The sequence below is a fragment of the Pieris napi genome, chromosome 13 (genome assembly GCF_905475465.1).
Source record: "Pieris napi chromosome 13, ilPieNapi1.2, whole genome shotgun sequence".
NCBI classification, from domain to species: domain Eukaryota; kingdom Metazoa; phylum Arthropoda; class Insecta; order Lepidoptera; family Pieridae; genus Pieris; species Pieris napi.
The window spans coordinates 11899571-11921188 of record NC_062246.1 but is presented as its reverse complement, the minus strand read 5'-3'; the positions used below and the strand labels follow the sequence as shown (position 1 = coordinate 11921188).

General features: G+C 33.9%; 1 protein-coding gene across 1 annotated transcript; it reads left to right on the top strand.

The window, feature by feature from the left end:
• Positions 1–1120: 1120 nt before the first annotated feature.
• Positions 1121–21537, top strand: LOC125055578 (lysosomal alpha-mannosidase-like). Its single transcript, XM_047658035.1, has 30 exons — positions 1121–1234; positions 1350–1452; positions 1960–2041; positions 2726–2911; positions 3748–3872; positions 5208–5288; positions 5831–5967; positions 6412–6545; positions 7465–7585; positions 8055–8162; positions 8357–8459; positions 8633–8723; positions 9135–9225; positions 9945–10062; positions 10911–11068; positions 11778–11852; positions 12445–12612; positions 13022–13173; positions 13672–13793; positions 14251–14399; positions 14909–15032; positions 15202–15329; positions 15736–15850; positions 16652–16814; positions 17886–17977; positions 18775–19101; positions 19729–19926; positions 20465–20737; positions 21021–21108; positions 21228–21537. Exons 1-30 carry the CDS (start codon positions 1121–1123, stop codon positions 21346–21348), a joined length of 4047 nt encoding a protein of 1348 aa, XP_047513991.1. The 3' UTR covers positions 21349–21537.
• The last annotated feature ends 81 nt before the right edge of the window (positions 21538–21618 follow it).

Genomic DNA, 21618 nt, shown 5'->3' with positions numbered 1-21618 from the left:
CCGGCAAGATTGGTACGCTCCTTTCTTGAAGGAACCTAAGTCGAATTGGTTCGGAAATACTTCGGTGGGCAGCTAGTCCTACAAAAAGAGCAAACGCACTCGCGCGCCCTCTGTCAGTGAGAAAGTCCATGAGCATATCACTTAACAAGAGATGTAGTCTTGTCTTGAATAATTTAATAATTTTATGAAATGGTTTTATGTGAACGCAGCCTAATTCAAAACATTTGAAGATTACTTTAATTTTCTCAAAGGCGTCAAGAATTAGTTCGCACTTTGAGTTAGCCATGATAACTTATCTAGTATTCATTAATTTAAGTTTTGTTGTATCTTTAAGGAATAAAATCGAGTGTGGATATAAGGTATGTCATACGTTAGTAAGTTATAGGAACCATAGCCTTGTATTTTGAACTAGAAAAAATAAAATAAATAAATCAGTGGGAATACAACCGTTTTAGTTCCGGACCTCAGATCTTTATTCTGTATCTGTTTTGTGATAATTTGTCTAATAAGCGAGTAGGTTATATAGTGTGTCTGAGACACGCCGTCGACTTTTTGGGTCTAGGGCAAGCCGGTTTTCTCACGATGTTTTCCTTCACCGTTCGAATGTTAAATGCGAGCATAGAAAGAAGGTCCATTGGTGCACAGCCGGGGATCGAATCTACGATGATGAGAGTCGCACGCTGAAGCCACTAGGCCAACACTGCTGTTAATTTTGAACTAGAACCGCCATTTATAAGGTACATCTGTAAAGTATCTTGTTTTATCATATTTTATAGATTTAATATTTAAAGTCTCTGTATTAATTCCCCTAGAATTCGTGAAATTTGTGTATACTTGGAATTTTGTAGAAAACATGATTGTTGTCAAACGGCTAAACAAAAACGTTATACAAAATTCACAAATTAACTAGCACTTTAAGTAATGTTGGCCTAGTACCTCAATCGCGACTTTCTACCCTGAGGCAAAACGGTAAAACCTGGGCGTACAATAAATTCTTCATAATGTCATTATTGGCACTGCCGGATAACGATAGCATTGTGACCCAAACACTTGAGTTTGTGAACCGCATGATCCGAAATTGAATACAAAAATTTCAATAAGTTGGTCAAAAGATGGCCAGATGAAAGCAGTAACCGAATGGACTGGTCTAAAAAGAAAAAGGAACAAAGGAAGACCAATAGAGCGATGGGCCGACGTGATCGAGAGGATAGCTGGAAGAAATTGGATGACGATGGTACAAAATAAATTAGGGTGGAAAAAGTTGGAGGAGGCCTTTTCCCGGACAGGGGCTGCATTTTAGTTAAATTTGTATCATTAATGTCAATAAGTTGTAATTGATTTGATTTCAGCAATGCCCACAAACAAGAGACGGAGCCTTGAACGTGCATGTTATACCACACTCACACATGGACGCCGGTTGGGTCAAAACATTCGATGAATACTATTATGGGAGTAAGTATTTTGAGATTTTTTATGTTACAGGAGGCAAACGGGTAGGAGGCTCACCAGTGTTACCGCCGCCCATGGACACTCGCGCTGCCACAAGGCTCGCTCGCAAGGGCTGCAAAAAGACAGCCTATACCTTGAAAACTTGTAAATCTGCCATTGGGTATTTCTCCACATGCTTAACATACTATGCACTGAGCCACAGGTGCGGTAACCACAGGAATAGGTAGAAACAGGGTCTGTACAAGTCGATGCAATTTATTATGAATTTCAATCCCTGTTCACGTATACTTCTAGCGCATGGCTTTATGAGAAATTCAAAATTATTTATTATTTATTTATATATTTATTATTATATTAATTATGTCAAATAATTGTAAATTTATAATAATACATAACTTTAATCCGGTAAAAGCTTTTTCTTCAAAATTATTTATTCATTTAGGTAACACAATGTACACTTATGAACGTCAAAAAAGCAATACATAAGAAATTAACATACTTTTTTTCCAGCTAAGACATCAATCAGTACCGCAAATGTCCAGATGATATACCACTCTGTACTTTCAGAGTTGTTACACGACAAAAGACGGAAGTGAGTAAGAACTTGTTATAACATAATATATCATGTATAATATTTTGGATATTAGAACAGTTGGAGAGTGTTTTTGGAATTGAACGGAAGTACAAATGTGTTTCATTTGTATAGAACATGTGTAGGGGACTATTTAAATTGTATGAGTGAAACTTTCGGCCTCTCGAAAAATCTTTTTTTTTTAATCGTTGCGCTAAAGTCTACGACCACACCATACGTTTCTTTATATAATTTGCGTTTTACTGCGCATACAGAAAAATGTATTGCATATTTCCTTACTGTGTGTAACGTATTTCATTTTTTTAAATTTCCTAATTATAACTTAACAAAAAGTACATACATATTTACAATATTCTTAACCTAAATAGTAATAAAAAATAATTAAAATTTGATAGGTAGAAAATTAAAACAAATTTAAAAAGTTTGGTCCCTGTGGTAGTGTACCTTCAATGCTGGCATATCCTCGCTGTATTGCGATACTTATTCGTTGAGCGAAATAAGCACCAGCCTTGGGGTCACCGGTTCTATCTACCAGGCGCCAAAAATAATTATTATAATATTTTTTATGAAAACCCACTAAAGTCATGTAAAACAATATATTATTACCAAATCGCATCAAAAAACTATAGCTGCTACTCTTTTATAGGAGTGCACACAACTAAGCTGCATTTTTTATTTTTGCAGGTTTACCTTCTCAGAGACGGCATACTTTTGGCGCTGGTGGAAGGAACAGCGTGGGTCCACTCGAGCCACCTTCAGGAGCCTGGTGGCGGAAGGCAGGATCCAGTTTGCTGGAGGTGGCTGGGTTCAGGGTGATGAGGCGACTTCTCATTATCTGCATATCCTCGATCAGTATACTTGGGGGCTAAGGTATGTGGACCTGGTTATCTTAAATCGAATCGAATCTATTTCGTTTTGGCTTACATTATATGAAATTCTGCAACCCGTAAACCATAAGTCCAAACTCCGTATTATTCCCCTCCCTTCTTTCTTTACATATACAATAAAAAAATATGTTTATTATGGAACATAAGATACGGGTATCACTTATTCCACGTCATTGAATTTGAATCGGTATACATCCCTATTCATCGACAAAGAAGACAGAGGCCGAGAGAAAAAGCCGGCGTAAAAAACTCTCGGTACTCTTTTAAAATATCAAATCATCATATAAAATGACTATGGCAAACAACACTTATTTTAAAACAAATATCGCAAGTTAATTAGAAGTAGCCTGTCTAGCACTAATAAATGAACACAACACACATAGATACCTCCGTATCATACACCCAAAATCGACATTATCTAAGACATGGAGAAATATTTGTGTGGACACGTTAGCCCCGTCTCACCTTCCTCGGATAAACATAAAAGCTAGCGCAGGGTAGGCGTAAAATAATAAACGGCTCAAATATAAGAGTCTTTCCCTCAACTTTGGTTTGTTCCCTTTGGAGTAGAGACTCTTGGGCCGTGGGTTTCAAGTGCACAGGCTCTAATTAAAGATTCAAGTTGGTTCCTGGTAGATAGTACCGTTGACTCCAGAGCTGATACTTTCCTCGCTCAACGAATAAGTTTCGCAATACAGCGAGGAAATGCTGCCAGCAGGACCAAGTTTTTTAAATTTATTTTAAATTTCTATTTATCAATTTTTATTATTACTATGTAGGTTAAGAATATTGTAGATATTGTATACTATTTGGTTTCAGGAAAATCAATGATACCTTAGGCCCTTGTGGTAAGCCAAGGGCGGGATGGCAGATCGACACGTATGGGCATTCGAGAGAACACGCGTCAATTTTAGCCCAGATGGGTTACGATGGACTGTTTATAGGTAACAATTTAGAATTAAAGATTTTTTTTCAGCCACAACATATAATAATTCATTTCACACCTAAGGGTGATAATAATATAGAACTAAAGATCTATTTTTAGTTACAAACGATTTTCGAAACAACAATATAGCAGTAAGTGATGAAGAGGCATTCGACATTTGGGACACTAAAAGTATTAATCACTTTATTTATTTTTTTGTGTAAATATTAAATTGTGTACAAATATTAGAATAAATAAAACAATGGCACAATGTGGATTTTAATAATAAAAAGAAAAGAATGTATGTTTCGTGCCTATTTACATACACGGTATTATTTAAACTTTTGGACAAAAAGATATGACTACGACTTCTACATAGAACACAAGAACAAAGTTTCTTCTTTTTATTAGAAAGTGTAAGTAGCGTCACTACCTTGCGATTCTGTAATACTTTTCGAACTCACACAGCGGTTTTGGCGTGTGTGAGTTCGAAAAGTGAGTTACAGAATCGCAAGGCTGTACACTTTCTTATGTTAAATATCCTTATTAGTAAATTTATTAGACTTAAATTACTTATTAGTGTTAATTTAGGCTAAATCGTAATGTTTCATGATATCTTAGTACATATATAAAAAATACATTTCTACATTGAATTGCCAATCGCTGAAAAATTACTTTTATTTAATAATTGTAATTATATCTCATTAAGCATAAACCACTGGTTGAATTAATTAATATATATAAATTAATATTAATTTATCAGGAAACACATTCTCTTAACAAAGTAAGAGAACAATAACAGTACTCAATATAAAATCAATTTATTATATTTTTTATTACCTTGCATTTTGTAAAAAACACAATTTGGCGAAAAAGTTGGCTACACTCCGGCAATCGCTCACTTTTCCTGTTATAATATAACGAATAATAATAATAAATTGTTTATTTGCCAAGATACAATTAGATCGATTAATTATAAAAATCCGCACAATCAGCCATATATAGGCATGCAAATGTCATATTTATTTTACAATGTTATAATAAGAACATTAACATAATGTCATCATAATAAGTTGCGTTATTTATAATTGTTATCAAACTTATGGTCTAAATACTCGCCAACGTCATAAAGGCACCTTGCCTTTAAAAATTTAATCACCTTCCCCTTGAAAGCATCACACGGCAGTGATCTATAACTTCTAGAAAGGTGATCAAAATTGTTCAAAACTGACAAAGAAAGCTTTTTTACAGTCAGTTTCAAGGATACTGTCAAAATACCGAGTTCATAAAGAAACGGTCTACAGCTTACTTAATAATGTTTAAGATTATTTCGAACTAAAATGTACTTTTACAGGCAGAGTAGACCATAAACAAAGAGAGGCAATGATAGAAGAGGACAGAATGGAGTTTATGTGGCGTGGGAGCGATGTTCTAGGTAAGGCTTTCTGGATACAACCTTAACTAATGTTTGTCTTCTAGAACCAAACAACATGTGTCTGGAGTATTTGTTAAATATATGTTTACCTAGTGGCTTCAGCGTGTGACTCCCATCCCAGTCTTTCTTTATATGAGAGGATGTATAATATCGAGACGAAATATTATCAGATTATTATGCTTAAAAGATTGACAAATAAATGATCATGAAACAGATACAGTAACGTGAAGGCCAGACCTAAAAATGGTTTTAGCGTCACTAATTTATTTTATTATTTTCTATAGCATTGTTGCTTAAGATTTGAATGACATTGTATATATTCATATAATAAAAATACTATGATAAACTTATTTATAAGAAAACCCTCTTTTAGCTTATATAATTTCGATCAAAACTTTTGTTTTTTTAATTTATTTTGAATTTAAAAATGACACAACTTTTCCGATATCCTTCTTGACAGGAAGCTGCAAGGTTGCCCAGTTCGATGTTCGTTTTGATATCAAATATTATATTCGTAGGCTTTAACAATCATTAATTTTCAGGCAAAATGTCAGACATAATGACACATACATTATACAACCTTTACAATGCACCGGATGGTTTCTGTTTCGACTTCCTGTGTAACGATGAACCAATCGTCGAAGACCCTGATAGCAAAGTTTATAATGCTGATAAACGGGTAAGGATTCCTTTAGTATTTTCCATTTGGGTGGTCCATTTTATATATACAGTATATTCACACTGTTTACACACCATGTATACGTGCTAATGATAATATTATAAATAAATGAAAAATCTGCGTTTACTACACAAGACGTTATGCGACTAAATTGCCATATAAAGTTCAAATATTATGTAACTAGTAAACGAATACATCAACCAATACCGTGTATTTGTTTTCACTCTCTCTCTCAATCGGTCTCATTCGCTCTCTCCCATTTTCTTCGACAAAAACGGTGTACATCTTCGTGACGTTTCATCTGTAAAAAATTGTGAAATGCGCCTAAAGAAGTTTCGCTTCAAAAACATCTTGCCTTTCAGTAGAAATACAAAAAGCTCATAGCACGTCCAATACACTCGGAGACGGAATAATTCCAATTTAATTGCATTTGATTATTTTCAGGTTAACGACTTCATTTCCCAAATCGAGCGTCAAGCGAAGTACTACGACCATGACAACATAATGGTAATGATGGGTGGTGATTTCACCTACCAGAGCGCCAGTAACTGGTTCATGAATATTGACAAACTCATCAAGTAAGTTCATGGATAATGTTACGAAAACAATTTAAACTGTCTAACAACGATAAAATACAGATTTTGTAAACAGTAGTACAGATACCGGCAAACAACTTGAACGAAATAAATGTCCTTACCTGCGCAGAAGCGATTTTTAGGATATAAATAGATATTTTCACTGGGAGAGAGTTGGCGGGAGAGTGACGTGTCAATCGCGTGATTGGTAAATCAGTTGACGTTTTTGTCCCGCGCTGCGCAAACTTTCCCCCATTGTTTAATGTTCAAGATGTTTGCCGGTATCTGTACTGTTGTGCACAAGGCTAAATGTGATTTAAAGAAAAGGAATGTATAAATTTGGTGGTACTAAAATATATTTAACCAAACAAAAATGTATTTAACTAATTTATAGCTTTTGCTAACATTTGAAGTAGTCCTTGACATATTCTTTTAGCAGCAAAAGGGTGTCCCAATTAATCTGCTACTGATTTCATTTAGCAAAGTAACATTAATATTCTAAAGACCTTCGTCTTTGACCTTATAATTTATATGTTTAAATTTACTAGATTTTTTTTTTGTACAATTCACACCAATTGACCTAGTCCCATGCTAAGCTGGTGAAGCTTGTGTTATGGGTACTAGGCAACGGATATACATACATATTATAGATATATAGACACATATATACATATTTTATTTAATTAAAAGTCTTCTATATGTTAAAACTTTTGTCTAAGCCAGAAAGAAATACAATTGTGCCAGAGTGACACGTTTTTGATGCTCGATTGGTGACAACTATCGCAAACACTTCCGGTAGGACTCAGACTTGTGAATGTCAAAGTACAATGTACGGTTTTGACATATAGGAGTTATGTCAGTGCTGCTGCAGGTGGAAAAAGCTTGTTAAAGAGTTACCAATATATAAAAATTTTGTTTTCAGCCATGTCAACACACATCCAGCGAACATGTCAGATATTAATATATTTTATTCGACGCCATCTTGTTATTTGAAGTCTATCTATTTGTATGGAAAGAGAGATAAGGCTGTATATACTGAAAAGGTACTTTTTAATCAGAGTTAAATTCTTATACAAATAAAATAATACTTTTTATCTTCAACCACAAATTGAAAAATATACACAATCAATAATATTTTTTTTGGTAAAAGCCTCCATTTTCTTCCATATCTGTAACCTTCTCCTTTATGTGTATAAACCATTGATATACAAAAAACCCAAGATGCACAGTCTCAAATAAAAGTAACGCTCGAAAGTGTCCCGAAACACTATTTCTGTCCCTTTCTATAACAGTATGTCTATAACAGTATATGTTACAAGCATATATTATTGCAAAATCAACCTTACGCGAATTGCTTAAAGTTGTTATTACAACGCAGTGTATACGTACTTAAAGCAATAAAATTTTACGACCGACCGTGGTCGGTAGGACAAGGTATTGAGTGGAGTCGAACATGACTTTTTCATTTATAACGATTTATTTTACCTAGTTATATAATTATAATGTTTTCAGTCTGATCATTTTCCATACGGCAGTGACGCGAACACATATTGGACTGGCTTCTACACATCTAGACCTAGTATCAAATATCTAGCTGTGAAGGCACATGCGTTTTTACAGGTAACAAAAATAATTGCGTCGAATTTATAAATCCAGAAATTTGATAGGTTAAGTAGATTTACAAGTATAATCTCTCTTTGAGTTTTAAAACTATTATCAAAATCAAAATGAGATTTTGTAAAAACCATTTTTTTATTCTTTAAAATGTTTACTCTTTCTGCCAATTTAGTTATGATAAAGAATAAATGTTATAGGTGGTGAAACAGTTGACGGTTCTATCAAGAATGAGCGATTTTTACGAACTTCATTTATTGAGACACGCCGTAGGCCTAATCTTACACCATGATGCTATCACAGGTAAGTTCCAAAAGGGGCATGGAATGGACACGATGCCATATAATAATTGTATCGAACAGGCGAAATAGTCCGGCCCCATATGACTGCTAGTTTTCTCTAAGAATTTTATTTAGTTTATATATTAATGTATTTTGCTGCCGTTGAAAGCAGAGACTACAGAAGTTTTCTTTCAGGTACCAGTCAACATCATGTAGCCAGTGACTTTATACGGCTGGTATCCGAGGCCATTGATGGCTGCACAAAGAAGGTTTCGCAGTTTTTAAGGTATAACATGCTCTTTTATAATACTAGCTGACCCGGCAAACATTTGTTTTGCCATGTATACTATTTCTAGGAAAAATTTTCTTTAGTTCAATAAAAATAACTATCTACAATATAAAAAATAGGCAAAAAAAAATTGGAGTGGTTTTATCACTTGGGGATTTGAAAGATAGATAGTAGCCGATACTCCGACTTGCATAAATTCGGAGGAGTATGGGAACGAACATTGTGACACGAGAATTGTATATATTAGATTACTAAGATCAAAGAATTATTATACGCATATAAAAACAAAAATGTTATAATGACGAAAAAAAGTTTAAAAAAAATTATAAATATATGTTTATTGTTTATTTTTTATATGTTTTTAATTCCGTATATTTTTAAGTACTCAAATTAAAAGAGTTTTTTCAGTATTTTAACACCATCGTGGGGTGGAAGCAGACGTCCAAAGACAAATCAGCAATTCATTGTCTGCCATCAGCTTAATATAAGTCAGTGCCGAGTAAGTATATGAAATGTTTTTTTAGTCTGCTTAGGGATTAGGGAAAGGGATATTCGTAAATATTAGTAACTTAATAACCTGAAAATCCGTTCTATAATTTCAGTCATCTTTATGATATATATCTAATTACATATCCAAACTCAATTTCTGCGTTAAATTTAATATGTTCAGTCAACAGAAGATTTCAAATTTTGCACGTATAAGCTGTATTACATTTTTTATATGACCAAACAGACATGAGGCACTTGCCCATGGACATTCACATTGCCAAAAGACTTTCTCGTAGCCGTTTAGGAATTGATAATCTTTTCTCGCTAAGTCGATTTTTTTCGGAAATACTTCAGCTGGTCCCACATAGTGGCAAAAACTGCCTTAAAAATCGCTCAGTTGGGGAACAACAGACGTCAAGGTGATACGGATGGTATTTCGTTTTCTACCTTGACGTTCGCTGATGAAATTCAGCTGCAGGTATTAATCCGAACAACTCCTGTGGACACTCTCCATGGTAAATGCGGTAGAAGATCCAGAGACACCACCTCTGCGCACCTCGGAAAGAAGCCGCTCGGAAAGTGACTGGACGTCCACGATTCGAATCACTCTTCGTTGAAAACATGTTTATTTTACCTTCGAAAGTTTGGCATAGAAAGAAGAAATTATGTTTACAATAAAATTTATTCAATTAGATTAAAGGATATTTTAACCTATACATATTAATCTAGTTTACAGAAACTCAAGACTCGATTCTACTACTAGTGTATAACCAGCTTAGTTTCAAGACATATTACCACATTCGGCTACCAGCGATCGCATTGCACTATTCCATACGAGATTTTAACGGTATGTATTCAAAATTTTTTTCAATGACTACATTTTCTACAAATTTAGATCACACTTATTATTTTAAGTAAAAATTACAACTATACTCATATCACAAACGTTACAGCATTTTACAGAAAGAAAGAAAATCTTTATTATACACAATAAAAAGGATTTGCGGTTAAAATGAAAGTACACTAGGATTTCATATTAACTGTACTTGACGTATTCATTTCTATATTACACTTACATTAAACTATTGTTACGATAAAAATATGTTCCGTTTCAACATATGACAGGTTGAAAAGATGTTGTTTAAGATTGTTAGTGGATGTATAAAGTTTTGAAGATACAAAGAAGGCTACAACTAGAAGGCATCAATTTTATACAATTTATTAAGAAATTTTATAGTATATTCTATATAAACATTTGGTACCACTGTTCTATGTATTACGTACAGATCATGGTACTGTAAACATAAAACTAAATATAACCTGTTTCATGGCCAAGTTGTAAGTATATTAGGCAAGTAGGTAATCAGCCTCCTGTGCCAGACACACGCCGTCGACTTTTTGGGTCGCAGTCGGTTTCCGCACGATGTTTTCCTTCACCGTTCGAGCAAATGTTAACTGTGCACATAAAAAGAAACCCTATTGGTGCACAGCCGGAGATCGAACCTACGATCTCTGAGATGAGAGTCGCACGCTGAAGCAACTAGGGCAACAATACTAGTCTTCATTTATTTAATTCTTCTCCTGTTGTTTCATGAAAATAAAGAGTCAAATTATTATCATAATTAATTAACAATTAATATACCTACATATATATTAATTGTTACTACAAATGTGATTACACCTGTCTCGTTTTAGATGAGGAGGTAGAGTACCAGCTGGTTCCTCTTCCAGCGTCAGTGATCAATCTTCCTGGAAGAAAGTCAACAGCGATACAAGAGCTTTGCTTCGAATCTGAAAATATACCTCCATTGGGTTTCACTGCATATTATATTTCTCCTATACGCGATCAGTTGGTAAATATCTATTTATTATATATTGTGTGAATTGTCCAAAATATCAAGTAAGTATGAAAAAATCTACCATCTGCGAAGTATTCTGGCGTGCGCTGCCAAAACCACTAGAGGTACACATATGTAATGTATGATGGAAATGTTTATCTTAAATAGTCCTCCAAAAAGGCTCGTCATACTATATAACTAAATCTTATGTGTAAGCCATTATAGCCAAAATAGTGAACCATAACTACAATAAAAATTGATAATTTATGTATTTCAAATGCACATTTGGTAGTAATAAATTGATTCCTAAATGAAAATAGATACATTTATCGCTTCTGGTATTTAAAGTAGTTAAAATATGTCTTTCACACTACATCATTAGGACAAATATTATTTTAATCTTGCGCAGACGAAGTCGCGGGCACCAGCTAGTGCATATATTAAAATAAGAAAATGAGAAAACATTAAAAACAGTCGTATTACTGCTGTACGACTTTTTTCCCCGTGGCAAGCTTAAAATTCTACGAGACTGTTTCCCACACACATTTTCACAGTGAAAACATATTTCTATGCGTTTCAATGTTTTCTTTAGCAATAAAACCAAACCCGTTGGCACATTCTGAACTTACGTTCACCGAAAAACATTCGCTGAATAATAACAAACTGTAAAATGTGTATACTTTCATTGTACACCATTAATACCTTTAATTATTTCTCTCAACAGGCAGAAGGTGCATTTATTAAAAAACAGTTAAAGGCCGACGCAGATTCTGAAATAGCGCCATCTATATCCAATGAGGTGAGCTTAAAAACGCTTTCACGTATTTTTATACTTTGAGATTTTAAATAATTTAATTAGTAATAATTGGAAACCAGATCTTACAGTCTACTATGTACTGAGTAGTACTGGAGTTCTGGTAGTGTGCAACCCAAGTGTGCTCAAAGAACTGAGTTTCTTTGTATGGGATATGTACGACGGCGAAGGGCTAGGTTATTTGCGATACCAGAATCAGTCTGTTGCACAGATCCTAGTGATCAAAGACGTTGCGCCTGCTGAATGCTGTCTCCGACACTATCGACATATTTATATGTTCGCTGAGTGAATTCACAGTAGCGATATTGTGTATATTATGTGTTTAATATTATATACTTTATTATTTTTCTCGACAACGTAATGTCTGTAAGGATGATGTATGTTTTTTCTGTATTAAAAAAAAAAAAATGTTTTACTAAAAAAAAATTTATTATAATATGGTGTGTCTTGGAAGTCTATTAAAGCTACTACAAAAGAGTTTTTTGTAATGTGTTCATTTTGTATAACGTAGAATATATAGATAGTTTTTTGAAAATATGTATGAAAAATACATTCTTAAGCAATTATTTTATTTCAGTATATAAAACTAACAGTAAACGAGAAAAGCGGTCTTCTTGAGTCCATACAGCACGTCGACGGAGTCAAGATCCTTGTGGACCAAAACTTTTACTTCTACAGTCAAAGCCAGCAAGGTCTCCAATCAGGAACTTACAGCTTTAGGCCTGAGAAGACCAGGCCTACACCAGTGAGTCCCAATTAGTCGAGCAAACTTATATTTCGCACACAGTAAAAGCATTTGTTTTGGCCTCAATTTTCATGTGTCCTTTATCATTTTTTATAGGTGATCAGGCTTGTGGGTTTGACATTGCTGGCGTTTTTTGGATCTTAGTTATGTAGCAACATGCTGTGACGTCATAATCGCGCAATTTTTTTTTATTCTAACCTCTAAGGATTTAATATAGTACTTGCTTACGTTATTTATACGTATATAACATAAATCTCTTTATATAATTCTCGACGTTAACTGGGCTATTCCGGCATATAGAACTGGTCGTTCTCCCTTTAGGTTGGTGGAAGAGCAGCACCTTCCTTCCATTCGTATTGATCTTAAAAAAACTGTTTAAACGGTTCTATAGAAGTTCTGTGCTTTGTAGGTAACAGAGAGAGTAACATTTCACACTATACGAGGTTCGTTAATAAAGGAAATTCGGCAGCGTTTTTCCGATTGGATCACACAAGTTATTCGACTTTACCGGGGCGAGGAGTTTGTTGAACTAGAATGGATTGTTGGTCCCGTGCCTATTGGGTGAGTATATGTAAAGTGATAACAAAAATCTGTGTAGTCATCATACCAAAAGTATGTGAACATAGTGTACTAACTACAAGACGTTATAGTGGTCAGACACATACAGACATGAACACAGATCAATGTTCTGTCATGATATTGTTTTTTTATTGAATAGCATTTTCTGATTTTGTGTGTCATTAAAAACGATTTTATTATGAAATATAAAATGTAATACAATACCGTACAGGACAGTACATTACAGTACAGTACACCTCAGTGCAGTACAGAACAATGAAATATAGAATAGTGCCATGCATTGCAGTGCAGTATAGTACTTATATACGTAGTACAAATGTATTAATGGTAATTAATTTAATGCTATACACACTTGCATGATTAAAAATTATGTGTTTATTGCAATATGTAAAATTGCCTTTATATATCTAAAAAAGATGCGAATTTTGCGTGAATAGTTTCTCCATTTTGAGCTTAATGTCAACTAAATTTCTTTTACAGGACGGACGTGGGTAAAGAAGTAGTAAGCATACTTAGAACGAATATAAGCAATAATGGTGAGTTTTACACGGATTCGAATGGACGACAAATGATGAAGAGAACCTGCTGGAATGAGACAGCTAGTGAGTATCTTTCTAGACTAATCTGCAAGAGTAAACGGTTTCTTTTGGTTTGTAAGATAATTTTTATTCCACACAATTTGTCGGTTCCTTGGCCAGGGGTTTTTTAATTTTAAAATACGATTTTTAGAATTGTATGCTACGCTTATTAAAATGTTTGAAGAGTGTTCACATCTAGATTTAGAAGAATATAGAATATATTCGAGAGTATACTCTCGGGTTTTAAACGAAATAACTAACACAAATGTTTTTTATTATGTAACAGGGGGCAAAGGGGCTGGAGGCCCATCTGATGCTAAGTGATACCGCTGCCCATGGACACTAACATTGCCAGAAGGCTCGCAAGTGCGTTGCCGTCCTATAAATTTATATATACATTTCCATCCATAATCTAGATGCTGATTTTTCGAGATGAGAACAGATAAATCTCTGCCTCTTTCTAATTCTTCATTATTTTCAGGCCACCAAAAGAAGTCAATATCTGCCTGTTTCTACCCCGTGACGTCTCGTATTTGCATAGATTCTGTGAACAGCAGCGTCGGTCTCTGTGTGTTAACTGACAGAGCACAGGGCGGGACATCTTATAATGATGGTGCAATTGAACTTATGGTATGTTTCTACAGTTTACTAGTCTCTGATCTGAGAGCTTCGTAAGATGGTATAATAAGTAATTAAAACTTGGAGGATGGGTTCAGGGTAAAAAATCATTATATTCGAAAATAAAATGACATGATGTTTATCAAGCTCGTTAAGGAGGAGGAAATTTCCAATAAAAAAGTCATAACTCCCGGAACTCTATCTCCATTATTTATAATTTTAATTAGACGTAGAAAATAGGGCACCGCGCGGCTGTTACGGCATACGCGCGCCGCCGCTGATTTTTTATAAACATTGAAAAATTTAAAATCAAAAAAAAATGTTGATAATTTTTTTTTTTAATTAATATTTAGCTACAGCTGTTTTTTTTTTTTAATTTTTATCAACATTTTTTAAATTTTGAATTTTCAATAGTAATAAAAAATCATAATTAACAAATTCATAAACTTTTATTAAAATTTACCGCAGAATCTTATACAGTTCATATATCAAAAGATATTTAACGACTAATTAACGCGCAGGTACACAGACGTCTCTTAACTGACGATGGTTTTGGTCTTGAAGAGACCTTGAATGAGGAAGCATTTGGTGTGGGTCTGGTCGTGAAGGGCAGACATAGAATTTACTTCGGTAACACCCAGGAAGGTAAATAACAAAAAAATATTTAATTTAATTCATTCTTGAATTTACATACAAAATATGTGCCCATATACGTATATAGTACGATTATGATTTAACTATAGAACCAGAGACCAGTTGCAACAAATTTTTAAAATCGATTAAAAATTAATTACCTACTTTAAATTTGTTTTAGTTGACGATCTGTCATTCAGTGAACGAGCTGCATATCATTCAAGGAAATGGTTGTATGAACCCTGGATGTTCATGACCCCGGGAGAGAAGATCAATAGAAGAAAATGGCAGAATGTTAGAAATAAACGGGTATTTGATATTTATTTATGTGTTGCTAGAGTAGATCAGAGTTATGACTTAGGAAGCGTTCAAGTATTACGTCACGCAATTTTTGGAGATTATTAACCCCCCCATGTAACGCGCCGTAACGTTTTTCTGTACCCAATAGTAAAACGTTTCGTGACCACCAAAGTGACTCTTTATACCTAAAAGTTACCGTTATGTGGTGTAAAGTACTGGAAAGTCGAAAATAATATTAACAATAACGCGTAATTAAATCCCTGGTCCGCATCGTAACGTTTTACAAAATGACAAACCCCCCCCCCCCCTCCCAATTATTACGTAATACTTGAACGCTCCCTTAGCAGAAAAGAAGTATTTATGACTTCCTTCCTCTTCGTCCACATTTAAATTAACAAGACAAATAAAATTTTAGTACTCGGCTCTTCGGCTACATGGTTTACCACGTCATATCAGCATCGTCACTTTGGAGCCGTGGAAAGGTGGATCTATTTTACTTAGATTAGAAAATACACTGGAGAAGCAAAAAGGTACGTATTCTTCTTCTATACAGTCATATAAAGTCTTCTGATCCCTTACTCAGTATCGTCCAATAAAAAATAAAATAATCAGTGGCGCTACAACTTTTTTTAGGTCTAAGCCTCAGATATCGGTATCTGTTTCATGACCATGTGTCAATCTAATAGGCAAGTATGTTATCAGCCTCCAGTGCCTGACACACGTCGTCGACTTTTTGGGTCTAAGGCAAGCCGGTTTCCTCACGATGTTCTCCTTCACCTTTCGAACGAACGTTAAAAGCGCGTCGAACCTACGACCTCAAAGATGAGAGCCGCACACTGAAGCCACTAGGCCAACACTGCTCCACTACGTTTAGTGCCCTTATACAGAAATAAAATACAATAAATTCTGATTGTATAATGTATATGACAAATTTTTTTAATCCTATTTTTTTTAAATATTAATAGATAAAACTTTCACTATCATTAAATTAAATAATAATTTAAAACCTTTTCCAAAGTTATACAATACTTACTCCTTCGTAATTTTCTGCCAAATTGTGTTTTCGAAAAGAGAAACATAGTTAAAACTTAATATTTGTATTTATTTTTATCATTAGGGTCATCAGTCATTTAGTTGCAAACGGCGTTAGGCGTAAAACTAAACCTGACTAACATGGTCTGGACCACGTCCATGATCTTTAATGTACTGAATCAGGCTGTATGCTGATGAGAGCCTTGCTACATCCGACCTTGCTTAAATAATGTACCTACTAGCATGTATAACGATTTTATTTTGTATTGTACATTGTGATTATATTATGGTCCTTCCAGGTCTTAAACCAGATAAGGAAATACCAGATGATTTGACCAACTCTCACATAACGGTGGAATTACAGAAGATCTTTTTGCAATTGAAAATCAAAATGGTTCGAGAGACAACACTCGGGGCTAACCAATGGTTGGATGAGGCCAGACAAATGGACTGGAGTACCAGGTAACGGACAAGACAAGTACATCCGGATATATTAAATTTATTTGTATTATAGATTTTCCACTCTTTTCACTTATTGAAAGATTATATAACCATTTTGTTAGCAGCCCTGCGATTCTGTAACTCACTTCACGAACTCACACAGCGGTTTTCGCATCGGCGGTCGCTCTCAAATCAGTCGTGAAGCAGTCATTTTATGATTTGGCATTCTGAAAAGGTGGGAGCTTGTACTTTATTGTTTATCAGAATGCCAAATCATAAAATGACTGCTTCACGACTGATTTGAGAGAGACCGCCGATGCGAAAACCGCTGTGTGAGTTCGTGAAGTGAGTTACAGAATCGCAGGGCAGATGTCAAATAACAAAGACAGAAACAGAAAATACTATATGTCACTGGTCAAAGCTAAATTTAAACGCAGTCCTAGTGAATCAAATCTTAGAATGTCCTGTTGATAACAAAACATTTCAATCATATATTGTTCCATTTGTCAGAAGATACACGGCTCGTAAAATTTCAAGCAAGCAATTTCGTTAAACAGATAGGTTTAGTTAATTATATATGTATCTTAAAAAGTATATCTAAAAAATATTATCTTTAATTACTATTGCCAACGACAGTGCTAGAAGTATCTAGCACTATCGTTGGCAATATTGTCGATAGTATAGATGCTTGTAACAGAGGAATTGAGTTTGAAGCACCATCATCAAGCGTGGCAGGTGTTTCGATTAAAAAATCAACTTCACCGGGGATAGCAAGGTCCTGTAAGCTTTCATTTTGCCAGCTGCCTTGCAGGCGATTGACTATCCCACGACGGTCCAAGCCGAGGTGCGAATCTCGTAGGAGGCGCCCTTGTGCTAGTCGTGGGAAAAAGCCTATTTCCGCTCGCCAAAACAGCCCGAGGCCAATACCAAGATTGAAAAAAAGTGGCAAATAAAATAGGCATTCCATTACATTCGAACGTTTAAATCTGTTTGATTTATTATTTATTTAGATTTATGTCGGAACTACACGGTTTTGTTATTTTTGCTAGATTTACTACAGATATTTTTTTTTAAAAGCAAATAACTCTACAGATACGTATACGCGGGTGGAGACGAGGGAATCTTACCCGAAGATAATCCAGATTATATCCACGAAGCAAGACATAAATCTGATAAGGATTATTGTAAGTATAGCACGGAATACAAAATCAGTTTCGAATATCTAATACTAAATGTTAGTCTTGGATTAACCGCAGCTTTGATATGGTGTCCAAGGGTACATTTTCTATAACAATACGGTATCAATTAGAAATACATAATTATTTGTGTTAAATAAATAAAGCCTAATCTCTGACCGTTACTAACAAAATAACAAATAATTGTTAAGAATGAAAAATAAATTATAACCTGTTTTCTGACATACATAGGCCTTCCCTATTTTAGACCATTCTGTTCTATCTTGGGCTAACCTACTCTGTATCTTCGGCAGATCATCTACCCATGTTTTTACTTGACCTCCCCTATTCCTTTTGCCTTCTCTTAGATACAATTCTAATACATCTTTTGTCGATTTCTCTTTTTTTATTTGGGTTAATTAAGATTACTACTAAAAGTGAAGAGATAATATTATTTTTTGCATTAAGTAACAAAGAATAAAAAGGTTTATTTGTTTAATTACATACACACTTTTTTATAAAAGAAATACAAAAACAATCACTTTAATCAAAAGTGGGCCCAACTTAGCTTTAAATTGCTGTCACCAACACTGATTTTTCAGTGGACCCATAGTATCTTGGAGTGACTGGGTATAGGACACTGAACAAATTAAAAAAATTAAAACTATACAATAAAAATTACACATTACGAACACAAACAAATATAAAACATAAAATATGAGAAATACAACTAAATTCCTTGCATTTTATTCTGGAAGACGCCTTGAATAATTGTTGCGGATTGATTGATTGAAAACATTTTCCAGCACACTACTCAGACGAAGAGACAAAAATAAAGACAGCCAACTACGAAAATGAAAAGGGAAGATACAAAAATCTAAAATATGAAGACTATAGACGAAAACGCGAAACTCCAAACACAACGGAAATAGAATTGACTAAAAATGTAACAAGAATTAAACCAGCAAAGGCAGCATCCATTAAAAAGAGGCGTAACCGATTTGACAGATTCGATATAACTACCAGAAGACCGAAGTATATGTGGAATTCGCAAAAGCTTGTTCAGGATTCCTTAGAGGGATTTTTAAGTAGACGAAGCAAAAAGAAGAGTATTGATTATGAAGAGACTCCAGGTAGGTTATAATATCGTTAAGACATTCTTGAATCTTGATCTAATAATATATAAAGGAAGTTTGAGTTGTATTGTTGGAATTGTATAACATTTGAATGTTTAGTCCATAAAACTCTCGCAGACTGAAATCCTTAACTAGCTTATAATTAATTAATTAATATTCCAACTTAGGGAAGAGTCAAATTTTACAAAAAGTTTTTCGAAATGGTGATTTTTTTCCTTTCCAGTTGACAGATATTTTAAGTTGTTTTTTTATAATAAATTATTAATTCTCTTTCAAGGCGCGGTGACCACAATTAGCAACCCCAACCCTAAATAGTTCACCATACCATGACCACCTTTAGCAAGATTGTTACTTTAATACTTTGAAATCTTCTAACGCTATAGCTTTGTGTTTATGCACAAGTAATATTGTATCATCAAGTCAAAGAATTAAGATCAGCCTCTTGCATTGAAAGTGACTAAAGTCTTGATGGTCTCATTAAAACCTCAAATTTCTTCACGAAATCCAAAAATCTTGGATATTATTTGAAAAGTGCCGGTCGCAGAATTATTTATAAATGTCGTTTGCATGTAGAGGCTCTATTCCTATCTACTAGTTAACACTTAACACACATACATTGTCTAGATTTCAATGAAGGATACACAGATGTTGATGATGGCATCACACGGTCAATACAAGAAATGTACTATTCAAAGCCAAAGAGGAAATACAAACCATATCTAAGATTCTCTGAAGAGTTGATACGGCATTCAAGAGGCATGAAAAATCGCGACAGTGTCTGGATTAGTCCTGAGGAAGTAGCAGAGGCGAGACGGGTTAGAGGTAAGCGGTTAAATAGACGAAAAACATGAAAACGAAACATTTAATTATTTTTTATTGGTAAGGAGTTTAAAATCAAATATAGCTTATTCGTTTAAAAGACTAATTATTCTAAATTTACAATAATTTGGGGTTTGTTATCCGAAACTATAACTGAACATTGAGGTTCAAATGCTGCTAAAGAACAAAAAAATATAGCTTTAGAGTTTAGAGTGTGATTAGTATGAGACTATACCTAAAATTAAAACAACTGAACTTACAATTCACTTATTAAACAATTTCTCCTTGTTAGGTTTTGTCAAAGTTAAACTAGGTAATTATTTCATGATTACTTATTTTATTAGATTTTTATTATAAATTACTATTCTATTTGTTGTTCTTCTTGCCAGCTCTACGCCCTAGATTTGCGAACTGATAGTAAACGTTAGAATTAGAATCAATTTAACAACATCTTTTCTGTTTACGTTTATAAGTGTACTTCGTACATATGTGATTGAAGTTATTTTGAGTTTGAGTTTGTTTAATAACGTTTTATACACAGGTTTGAAAATGGACAAAAAACTTAAAAGATTTCGCTATCCTAACTCGGAAGAGTTCATTGATTTTAATAAAAAAGAAATAAATATGGAAAATAAGAGAATACAAAAAAGAAGAACAAAAAAGAGCGATCGCAATTTTGAGATCTTCGAAAGTAAGAGAAGAAAATCAAATGGCGAGGACATGCCGTTTTTCGTAACTGAAAAGGTTAAGAAAGATGTATCTTTTGAAGATGATGATGATAAATGGAATAAGGATGACCAGCAGAGTGGAAAAGGTGTTTTTTATTTATTTATATATACCTTATTACAATGGTACTTGGTGTATATAATGAATAAAACTTTTTAACGGATATAAACGCGAATTTAATAGGGTTTCTAGTTTAATTGTACGTAATGCGCCTACGTTATGTAAATTATGTTTTTCTATATACGAAAAGATTTTTTAAAATGAAAAAAGTCATTTTATTTTTAAATATAATATTACTATGAATAAGTTTGAATTAAGTTAGGTCTACAATGCAATTTATTTTCCATATTTTAATACTATTTTATTTTTAGGTATAAATCCAAGAGAATTTATCAGCGCCAAATTTAAAGTTGACAGTTCAAATGAAGGAGAAATTCCACTTGGATTGCGGAGAAAAAGGTAATGATGGAACATTGCATAAATACAGGAAAATATTACTTAAAGTAGTGAGATTAGGGCAATTAACCAACATTTTGGTCTCTCACTCCACAGGGATTATTTGAAAAGTATTTTTTCAGATCGATGGATGAAGACAGTTCGGAAGACAAGAGAGAGATGGACTATGTTATATCGCTTCGTCCTACACAGATACGTACATTCATTATTTGGTTTGAAGAAAAGAAGCCGTTTGTTATGTAAAAAAAAATTATATAGATAACCATACGTCAAATAGGTATTGTTTTGTCCCTTGTACTCTCATGACACATCGCACATTAATCTAAGTGACAAAACATTAGTTATTAAGACAAGGGAATTGCTATCTCTATCATGCTTTATCATATTTGTGGATTTTAAGTAGAAAAAAATGTTTTATTACTAAATTTTGTTTCGTCACAAAGATATAATACATAGTTAAATTGTTTTGTATGTAGAGTTCTACGAACCACAATTTTCTCTGTGAAAATAATA